Genomic DNA, 12065 nt, shown 5'->3' on the forward strand with positions numbered 1-12065 from the left:
AAAAGCACAACAAAATTACTAAAACTTAAATTAAAATGAAATCTGAAATTAAAAATAAAATCTAGTTAAAAAAATGTATAAAAACATAATAGTATGTAAAATAATAACATTGATTTCATAAAAAGTAAATATTGGAAAAGTAATAAAAACAATAAAGCACACACACACACACACACACACACACACACACACACACACACACACACACACACACACAAAGGTTAAAACAAGACGTAAATGTGCACGTTGGCATGAGAATAGTGTAATAAAATTATCCATATCCAATGGATGCATATCCAATTTTTCTACCACCTCTGTGGTTTGATACGATCACATAAAGTTTTGAACCATGTTTGTGCCTGAAATGAGCTGATGTTAATACCAGGTGTATCGGCGTCTCACAAGTTTCACTACTGTGACCTTTTCAGATCCATTATTCTTTTGACATGATTCTTTTCTTCAGAATGAGTCATCTGTGCTTTCTCATCATTAATCATTTAGTGCTGGAAAGTTGTTTTATTCACTCACTTCATCTAAGTGTCTACTGTGGCTTTTGAGTACTTGATTGTGTGACTCTAATGGAATTAGAGAAACGGTCTAACCAAAGCATGCGATTAGATTCAGCTCCACGTGAGGAACCGTTGAGTTGATGATGGATGTGACGGCAGCAGCCCAAGTCTCTGGTCCTCAGAGTCCTCACTGTCATTTAGTAATGATTATGAAATGGCCTTCACAGAGCTGCTGTCATAGTCCCTGTATTCACTGAAATGCTGTTCATGTCAATTTTGATTCAGTCTTATTTTAGAGATGAAGAGTCGTGCATCTTGTGCTACAATGCAGCAATGAAAGCTGACCTTTTATAAAAGAGTTTGAATGATCAGTATCACTCATTTGATTTACATTTGATCTAGTGTCCTGCAGAATCTGAAATATTGCTTCGTTGATTAACATTAATCGTTTATATTTGTCCTAAAACGATAACGTCCTAGAACAGTTTATTTCCAGATCTACATTACCTTTTGAATGCCAGAAGGTTCAGAAATGCTAGTGTAGCATGTAGTATTTATTACTATTTTGTATTTATTAATATCAGTAGTCATTTATTAATATTTTGAATTCAATTTTTTCATTTTATTTTAAGTTTTCATTTAAACATTTTTTTGTGATTTTGTAATGTGCTTTTGTCATTTTTATTAATTGTAATTTATTATAATTTATAATAATTAAATTTTAAATTTTCTGTTTCTATTAGTTTGTTTTTTTATATTTCTATTAAGTTATTTTATTTTAGTTTTAGACATTTTTGTACTTCAGCTTAAACTTATTTAATTTCAGTTAGTTGCCAAAGCAACATTTCTAATTTTTGTTTTCAAGTTTAAGTTTACCATCTAATATTTACATTTTATTTTGGCTATATTTCAATTAACAAAAACATTTTTTTTTTTTTTTTTTCAACTATAACAACACTATAACACACAAGGATTTTAGTCAAAAAGGCTGAAAATCATAAATACATTCACTAGTGATATGATTTAATTGCTTTTCACTTTTGACCAAGAGGTGGCGCTGTTACCAAATCGATGTGTTGTGGTCACAAAGTTTGGTTCAATATGCCGAAAAGCATTGCAGTTACAGCCTCAGAATCAGCTTGCCATCGTGCCATTCATTTCGTTAATGCTTTATTTAAAAACGGTTTTGTCTATCAGAAACTCCTTGCCGGCATAGTCCCACTCTAGATTAATTAAAATAGACCGAATTAATTAAAAGCTATTAGGATTTTTGGAAAATTCATAGTAATTTTTGACTGCAAATTGGTGCTGTCTCGAAACTTTATGAGTACCTTCAAGGCATGGTGCCAATGACACATGTCGAGTTTCGTAAAAATAAGCGTATGTGTTTTTAAAATACGGCATTTTACGACATAATTCAAAATGGCCGACATCCAAAATGGTTGCCACCGGATAATTGGATATCATTCGACTCTGTATACTGCACTTTATCAAAAGAGATCCATTCTAGGATTTTTGGGCAAACTGTTCAGAACAGTAGAATTTAAAAAATTTCATATTTCTTGACCAGTAGATGGCACTGTGCCGAAACGCTGCAAGTAGCCTCAGGTCATGCTTGTGATGACATGTACCAAGTTTGGCCTCATTACGCCAAGTCTTCGCAGAGATACAGCCTCATGTCCATTTTGGCATGCTCATCTTCAAAGTAGTTTGCGTGTTACTCAAGAATGATTTGGTTTTTCGAAAATCTTTTAACTTTTTGCCAGCACGGTCTAAAGATGATCTGTGCCAATTTTAGTGGCAATCGGACAAACTATCTAGGATGAGTTTAATAATTCGTTACATTTATATAGCGCTTTATCTGAGACCTCAAAGCGCTTTACATAGAAGGGGGGAATCTCCTCAACCACCACCGATGTGCAGCATCCACCTGGATGATGCGACGGCAGCCATATTGCGCCAGAACGCCCACCACACACCAGCTTACTGGTGGAGAGGAGACAGTGATGAAGCCAATCAGTATATGGGGATGATTGGGAGGCCATGATGGATAGAGGCCAAGGGGCAAATTTGGCCAGGATGCCGGGGTTACACCCCTACTCTTTTTCGAAGGATATTCTGGGATTTTTAATGACCACAGAGAGTCAGGACCTCGGTTTAACGTCTCATCCGAAGGACGGTGCTCTTTTGGCAGTATAGTGTCCCCGTCACTATACTGGGGCGTTAGGACCCACACAGACCACAGGGTGAGCACCCCCTGCTGGCCTCACTAACACCTCTTCCAGCAGCAACCTGTTTTTTCCCAGGAGGTCTCCCATCCAGGTACTGACCAGGCTCAGCCCTGCTTAGCTTCAGTGGGCAACCAGTCTTGGGCTACAGGGTGATATGGCTGCTGGCCAGTTTGCACAAGTATGTTTGTCAGAAAATTCTAAATGGTGTAAAAACTCTCATGGTGGATCAATGTCGAATTGTCTTGAGCCAATGAATCAGAGGAAAAAAGAACTTTGTTTTTAGCCGTTATGGTTCAAAAGTTATTAGCATAAACATGAGTGCAACTTTGGACATTTGGTGGCTCTAGTCTAGAGGGAATGAGTTAGAGACTTAAATGTTGACTCTATCTGTGTGCCAAATATTTTCCCACTGATCTCACATTTGTGTTTTGAAGCCATGTTTGTTGAATATACTTGAACTAATGGAATGTCCTAAAATGTTGTAATAAAATGTGTGTTTTGCAGGATTTTAAACACTACCGTGTTTGAGAGCTGGGAGATCGTTGGGCCGTATCCATCGTGGTGGGTGTTTAACACACTGCTCGTCCTGCTGCAGGCCCTGCACACCTTCTGGTCATATCTCATAGTGCGCACCGCCTACAGGGCCATTTCCAGAGGAAAGGTGAGACTTCAGAAAACCACACCATCTCCTCCATCACCCTTATTGCAAGGGCTTGAATATGTTTAGCCATTAAATTAGCAAAGCTATTGACAATTCAATTCAAGTTTATTTGGGGTGTCGCGATATACCGATATTGACGATAAGGTATTTGAACTTGAGTATACTGACGTCTTTCCGCGACAAAAAGGAATTATTATTTAAATTTCTTTTAATAAAATGACCAAATTTTAAAGGTGAGACTTTGTTTCATATCAAAAGTAACCTGGTCTGTCCTGTCCGTCATTGTGTTGTCAGTGTCCTCTCTGCTCCACGATGTTTTTTTCACTGTGTGAGAACATGGTGTGGCGTGAGAGCGGCGTGGCTTGTCGGACATAGCAACAGTAACTAAAGGGGGCGGGTCTTTGCGAACGGTCAATTAGGGGTGTTGCAATATACCGTTAAAGGCGATAACCGTAATTTTACCGCGATAACCAGCGCCAGTTTTTATCTGACATCCCAACGTACAGTAGATGTCAGTATTGCACCTTAACACTGGTTGCCATCTGTCATAAAACACAAGCAGACAGTGCACATTCGGATGAAAAAACTTAGGGATTATCATATGTTTACTCCAAATATCTTTAGAGAGCAGTATTTTTTCTATTTTTACCCACAACAGGACAATGTGAGCATTATGGAGCGCTAAACTCTCACATGTAATTTGTTTAATTCATACTCGACACCGGAGGGCACCCTCGTACAGGAAAACCACAAGTGAGACTCATAGGATTCATATAATTTATGACATTGCAGGAAATCCCTAATATTGACAAAGACATCCAGCAATTGCTGTAGCTGAATAAAACGCAGATAGACATTTTGACTGATTAAATAAGGAGAATTAACACACTATTGGGACAGTATTGTGGTTAATCTGTGGATGTGTAAGAGGTAACAAATTACCTCAGCTTTTAAATAAGGCACCCATGATCCTGTGATCAAAAACAGGAAAATTATTTCCGTTTGAATTGGCGGTTGATAAAAAGTCCCTCCCTACTTTTTTTCTCATTGAAGGTCATCTTGTGAGCTGCGTTTCATGTTGTTTTCAAAATAAGATCTATCCAACTTGGTTTATATATTTTATATATAAATTTGCTTTTTCTTTCTTCTCTACTTCACACGCTGCCATCAAAGGCGGGAAAATGGAATCCTTTACATGTAAGTAGTTCATTATGAAAGTGTGCATGGATGCATTAAGCTTCTTAGAGTCTGATTTTTCAGATACACTGCCATTCAAAGGTGTGGGGTCAGTAAGGTTGTTTAACACATATTCAGCAAGGATGAATTAAAGGGATAGTTCGGCCAAAAATGATATTTAACCCATGATTTACTCACCCTCAAGCCGTTCGAGATGTATGTGTCTTTTTTTTTCAGACGAACACATTTTCAGTTATTTTAGAAAATGTCTTAGATCTTTCAGTGGTTATAATGTGAAGTAATGGGGTCCACCTCATTCAAGTCCCAAAATGTGCATGCATCCTTCACAAAAGTAATCCATCCAGCTCCAGGGGGATAAACGAAGGCCTTCTGAGGGTAATCCGTGCGGTTTTGTCGTAAAAATATACATATTTAAAACTTATATAAATGAAAATAACTGGCTTCCGGTAGCGGTCGACGCGCGTTCACAGAGATGGATGCTGGCGTATGACGTAGGACGTAGCGTAGGAAGCGTCGTGACGTAGAACGATTTTTACAACGTGACAGCGCAGCCAGAGAGCAGAGCAAAACAAACCTCTACGTTCGTAGAGTAACTGAAAATGTGTTCGTCTGAAAAAGATTGACATATACATCTCGAACGGCTTGAGGGTGAGAAAATCATGGGTTAAATATCATTTTTGGCCGAACTATCCCTTTACACTGATCAAAAGTGACAGTAAATACATTTTAAATGTTACAAAAGATTTCTATTTTTAAAGAAATGCTGTTCTTGAACCTTCTATTCATCAAGGAACCGTGAAAAAAATGCACCATTGTTTCCACACACACACACACACAAATCAGTATATTAGAATGATTTCTGAAGGATCATGTGACACTTCTTTCATAATAGATTTCTTTCAAGTACTAAACCCCACACATTTGTAGTGTATGTTGGCAGGAATTATTCTTAGATAAATGTTAAATGTAGGTGGTTGTCATTTTCAATCACAACAAAAATTATGACTCACTGCAATTAGTTAAATTATTTGTATATTATTTGAACTCTGTCATAAGAATAGCGTGTATTGTAATCTTAAGCATCTCTATAATCTTCCCAGGTGTCAAAGGATGACCGCAGTGACATTGAATCGAGCTCTGATGAAGACGAGGTTCTTCCTCCCTCTCAGAAACACCACACTAACGGGACCAACGGGGCTCACGGCACCAACGGCTACCTGTCCCCGTCCCCGTGTCCAGACGAACACTAACCATCTGCCCCGCGTGGAGGACGTTTCACTGGGTCCCAACTGAAGATGGTACCTGCATCACTCTCCGTTGTGTCAAACCATGTATGAACATTACCGGTCCGGTCCCGTACTGGAACTACTCAATAATGTGAATGCAGTTCTGTTTCGGTTGGTCGCTTTCCACAATTTCCCCCAGATGTTCTGTGTTCCGTTCGTTTGCTTTTGTTTTTGTGGTCGTTGATCCTGCGCCATTGGTTATCGAAGCCCCTTTTAGATTCAGTGCAGCTCACTCTTTTGTTTCAAGCAGGCGAATGAAAGATCGCCGTTCATTCTTTCTTTCATAATCACGTGAGCATGCTGCTGCGGTCATGTATTCTGGCATCTTGGGAATAGAAGTTTTCTTGGATTAGTGTCTTTTTGTATTTATTTATTTTTTGTATCTTTAATAAATTTGCATTTTCCGTGCTGCTGTTTTTTTTTTCCTCTCTTCTTTCTCAACATACATTCCCCCTTTCCACGACAAGATGACGGTGCTGGAGCCGGTGCCCAGTCAGGAACCATTCAGCACATTTCCACCGAGTCAGCCTCGTAGGCCTGAAACATGCTCTATGCAAGTACAGTTAATGAATGTCAAGCACATTCAGCCGAGATTTCAATTCAAACCGCAACATTTTGAAAAAAGAATTGCTACGTCTGAAAAACAATACATCAACAGAGTAATATGCCTGAATACATACCTTACTACTTCCGGCGAGTGTGCATACAATGGATCTTTACTTTCCCATGAGGCCACGGGAGAGGATTTGTCAATGGTAGTGAAGCGACACAACGCTGTAGGTCACATGACAATAACATGGCGGCTATAGTAAGTCTGAATTTTATTCATTATACACATTCATATTATATAGAATATACATTTTTAATGGTTGCGAAGTTTCAAACCAGATGTAATACCGAGGGTTGTGCGATATATATCGTCTACAATTATATCGTAATTGTTGTTCTAACGAAATGCGATCTGACATTATCGAATACGTGTCTCTCATTTGAAATACGCCAATATCACACGAAAAGTGCCATTTCTTTTTTCCAAATATCAGCATGATTACAAATGTGATATTGATTTTATACAACAGTTCAATAAACAAGAAGTTAGTATTAAGTGACTTACATTTTAGACACAAAATTGCCTGTTTTGGCTCTCTCAAACGAATATAGTTCCAAACAAAGCCACAGCACTGTTTTGCATCTCTGTGCAACACATGCTGGTGTTTCGTTACTGAAGGAATCGTTTTTTAAACGGATTGGTTCAATGAATAATTCAACGACTCACTCATTAAGACAGTCAAATGTCAATTTACCCAATAACATTTCGACACTCCTGGGTCAGAGATTGCAGATTCTACAAAACATAAAAAGCATCGGCATCCATCTAAAAAGATCTGGCAACCAGTGTGAGCGTGAGTCTGAGGAGGAGGGAAACACTTCTCTCCTATGGCAAGCCGTTTTAGCTTAAATTGTACCCAGCGTTACTCGTCGTAATTGCATTTTTACTAGTAAGAATTCAATTAGAGAGCTCTACAACTCAATTCTTACTAGTAGCAATTACAATTACAGAGCTCTCTAATTCAATTCTTACTAGTAACAATTCCACTTAGAGAGCTCTACAAATAATTTTTTACTAGTCATATATCTCCGTTGACTTCCATTCATTTTTAATTACAGAGCTCTACAATTGAATTGTTACTAGTAATAATTACAATTAGAGAGCTCTACAACTGAATTGTTACTAGTAAGAATTACAATTACAGAGCTCTCTAATTCAATTCTTACTAGTAACAATTCCACTTAGAGAGCTCTACAAATAATTTTTTACTAGTCATATATCTCCATTGACTTCCATTCATTTTTAATTACAGAGCTCTACAATTGAATTGTTACTAGTAATAATTACAATTAGAGAGCTCTACAACTGAATTGTTACTAGTAAGAATTACAATTAGAGAGCTCTCTATTTGAATTTTTACTAGTAAAAATACGAATTAAAGATATGTATAATTGCAGAGCTCTGTAATTGAATTAAAGAGCTCTGCAAATGCATTCTTACTAGTAACAACTGAATTAGAGAGCTCTCCAATTGGAATTGTTACTAGTAATAATAGGATTAGAGAGCTCTCTATTTAAATTGTTACTAGTAAGAATTGAATTAAAGAGCTCTGCAATTGCATTCTTACTAGTAACAATTTAATTGTAGAGCTCCGTAATTAAAAATGAATGGAAGTCAATGGAGACATATGACTAGTAAAAATTCATTTGTAGAGCTCTCTAATTGGAATTGTTACTAGTAATAATTGAATTAGAAAGCTCTGTAATTGTAATTCTTACTACTAATAATTGAATAAGAGAGCTCTCTAATTGTAATTGCTACTAGTAAGAATTGAATTGTAGAGCTCTCTAATTGAATTCTTACTAGTAAAAATGCAATTACGATGAGTAACGCTGGGCACAATTTAAGCTAAAACGGCTTGCCATACTCTCCAGTATTTTGAATTTGGACTGCAGTACCCATTTTAACCGCTAGCTGTCAATATTCCGTCCTGCACCTTTAAGCACTTGTGGAAAGGTTATGCAGTAACAATCATTTACGGCATTATTCGGCTCTCAAGTCGAGAGATTCACAGATCCCCAGCTGAGCACCGGTCTTGGCACGAGTTCCAGCATCATTTTCGTAGAAAAGGGGTAACTGTTTTAAATGGGCAGAATTACCAAAGTCAGTCAATTTGCTCAAATGTATAATTTGTTCAAATGAATCACTATCAATTAGTGGGGTAGTTTGGGTTTGGCAAGATTTTTTGTTTCTGTTTTTGAGGTGCTGCATTTATTTGATCAAAAATACAGTAAAAACATTTTACTATTTAAAATAACTGATTTTTGTTTTAATATATTTTCAATTTTAATTTATTCCTGTGATGCAAAGCTGAATTTTCAGCATCATTACTCCAGTCTTCAGTATCACGTGAAAATCATTCTAATATGCTGATTTGATGCTTAACAAACATTTATTATTAGCAATATTGAAAACAGTTGCTTCATATTGTTATTGAAACCGTGATCATTTTATTTCAGGACTGACAGCATTTATTTGAAAGCGAAAGTCACTTTTGATCAATTTAATGCATCCTCTGTAAATTCAAGTATTCAAAAATAAAATAATAATAATAATAATAAAACTTACTGACCCCAAACTTTTGATGCATTGATGGAAACCCTTTATCAGTGTTTCATGTGATAAAAAGAAAAATGGACACAGTGACACTTATTGTAAGTATTTTATCGAATAATCTTTCCTGTCTTTCTAAAACCATATTGGATTCCGCTTCATTTAAGGAAAGTTTTAGGAGGAAATATTTGATATTTTTTTCTCATTAAATCCCAGTAATATTTCCAAATAAATAGTGCATCATCAGGCCCATCATAAATAACCTTTGGTTTTATTACTGTGCACAGTAAGACTTCAGAAACAAGGTACATATGAGATTATGAAATATCACACTGTTTGAGACCAACATTGTTTTTTATGTTGTCTGTTTTTTTAGTTTAGAAAAATATTCTTCCCGTTTTCCACATGCATTTGATCATCATTCAGCCTAGCTTTATTTAAAGCATTTGATTTGAGTGTTTTAATGCCGTTTCTTTCAGTGTTGGGAAGGTCACTGCTGCTGCTGTCTGTTTAAAGCTGGAGAAGCGCTACAGCTAATTAGCCGTCATCTTATTTGCACTGCAGACAGGTTGCTGTGTTATGTGGTTTACATTTGATGTCAAAAAGGCGAAGAATAAAAAAAAAAGACAACTGTATTCTCTGCCTTCGCTGGAAAACTGATTATCAGCGGTACTAATGAATTATGTTGCCATGTATTTTAAATAAACACAACAGACCAAACCCCTTCTGGCTGCTTTTATGTGTCTGTATCTCTAATATTATTACACCTAATAATTCATGATTAGTTGCAAGGGATAATTTTTCATTTTATTTCGAAGCATTTTTGGATTGAGTTATTCTTTTGCAGGTTGCAGGAGAAAATGAAACGAGTAGAAAATGAAGTGAAAAGAGAATAACTCTTGAAAATAAAAACTGTTGTGGGATACAACACCCTCTAAAGAGCTCCAAACACCCAAACTAATAAATAAAACTTAATATAACTAAAAACAACAGACACAGAAGAGATCAGCTGTAGGAAAAAATATATTACCATAACCACATAGAGGAAAAATATACAGAGACGAGATTTTTGAGAGAGATTTGACCATTGTACTAAAAAACGCAAAGTAAAAACTGTTGCGTTTCTCGCATACAGACGACAACATTGTCAAAATGATCCTCGTTCACACCGACCCTACTTTGTAAAGAAATACTGCTTGACTATAGACTACGCTTTCACAAATTCACGGTTTTGTGGTTTACACGTAGACAGACGATAATGCTATCGATTTCAAAAACTTGCACTTTGAATACCGTTTCCAAATGTCTGCGTTTTCAGGCCCCCATAAGGCCGTTGTAGTGTAAATGAACAGCTAAAACGCATAAACAGTCTTCCGTTTTAGTTGAAAACGGTGTGTTGTAAATGGCCCCTTAGAGTCAAACCTACAAATGATGCAGCACAGCAGCTTTATACCTCCTATATACCACAGCAGCTGTGATCAACGAGGGCTTGGGCGCTCTGATTGGTGCATGAGGAGTGGGTGGAGACTAGAACAATCAGACATTCAGAGTGATGATCTGCCACAATAGTACTTCATTTGCATGATTTTGTTTACATACTGTATTGGATTACACTATTTTACAGTATCCTGGTTAAACATTACATTTAGTTACTGTAGTAATTACCATAAACTATGCACAATTGCACGCAACTAACCCCAAACCAAACCCTATTCCTAACCCTATAGTAAGTACATGTAGTTAATTAATATTACTCAGCACTCTGTATCACGTATAACATACCATCTTAAATTTTAATCATAAATAAAACTCATATACACACACTACTTTCACTCAACATTATCCAGAATGTCCCGTTCGGGCGCCATTAAGTGGAACATACCATCTTAAATTTCAAAAGATAGTATAAAACCACACCATATATACAAATTAGTTCATTCAAATCAGTCAACGGTTTGCGTGATAGAAAAACCTGAGTTTTCAACGTTGTTTGTCATAAACCTCCATTGTTGTAAAGTTCCACAGGTTTAAACAGTTCCAAAGACAACAAACTCAGCCGATATAATCCATTGGTAGTTCCCATGCGCATTACGCAGTCAAAATTAGCATAAAACAGTCCAAAAGAGAAGCTTATTCAGCATGTGCTTAATTAGAACATAAGGCTTAAATGAATGGCAAAGAAAAACTATTTCCCATCAAAAAGCCAAACCAAGGACAATGAGCTACAACTCACATCCATGTTTTAGTTACCTCTGCCTTAACTTCACTTCTCTGCTATCGGCATCCTCACCCTCACAACTGAGGACGCCGCCCCCTAGTGTAGTGGAAAAGCACTAGTAACAGTGAATTCAATCTGGAACTTTTACTCTCCCACCCCTTTAGGAGAAGGCTGGACAGACCCAAAAAAGGGTTTCAATTTGTTCAACATATGTCAGTGTTACAAGGTTCATCTGGCAATTTTACTCTATAGTTCACTCTGTTAGCCTGTGCCACTATTTCAGCGGGACCTTGCCATTTGGCCACCAACTTTGCCATAAAAGTGTAAGGGTGGATTTCCTACAGGGGTTCAGGCTGCAAGACTGCTGAATGACTAAAGAAACATTGTCAGCAAGATGGTAGAAAACTGTACATTTCTTGTCTATTACCACCCACTGCTACTTATACCAACTACGGAAATAAGCGCAGTTACAATAGCTTAATATGTGGGCGAGCGTTGCTATAGAGAGTGACAATATTGTATTGCAATAGGTAGCAATTCAAAGTCAATACCAAATCAAAACTAGTTAGCACATTATTTGTAATTGAAAAGGTTTAATGACAAAATATGGTTATGGTTACACTTAAAATAGTTACAAAATAGATGTATGAGATGATGTGCATATATGTAAAATGTTACCAGAGAGAGAGAGAGAGAGAGAGAGAGAGAGAGAGAGAGAGAGAGAGAGAGAGAGAGAGAGAGAGAGAGAGAGAGAGAGAGAGAGAGAGAGAGAGAGAGAGAGAGAGAGAGAGAGAGGAGGT

The 12065-nt window shown here is 37.0% G+C and overlaps 1 protein-coding gene across 1 annotated transcript in view; it reads left to right on the forward strand.

The window, feature by feature from the left end:
- cers6 (ceramide synthase 6) overlaps positions 1-6292 on the forward strand; it is a 43192-nt gene extending 36900 nt beyond the window's left edge. Inside the window, exons 9-11 of the mRNA XM_081367762.1 lie at positions 3245-3401; positions 4575-4598; positions 5699-6292. Of these exons, the coding sequence (XP_081223888.1) occupies positions 3245-3401; positions 4575-4598; positions 5699-5848 (331 nt within the window). The 3' untranslated portion in view covers positions 5849-6292. The remainder of the gene's footprint in view (positions 1-3244; positions 3402-4574; positions 4599-5698) is intronic.
- The last annotated feature ends 5773 nt before the right edge of the window (positions 6293-12065 follow it).

Source organism: Scardinius erythrophthalmus (genome assembly GCF_964197995.2).
Source record: "Scardinius erythrophthalmus genome assembly, chromosome: 6".
NCBI lineage: Eukaryota > Metazoa > Chordata > Actinopteri > Cypriniformes > Leuciscidae > Scardinius > Scardinius erythrophthalmus.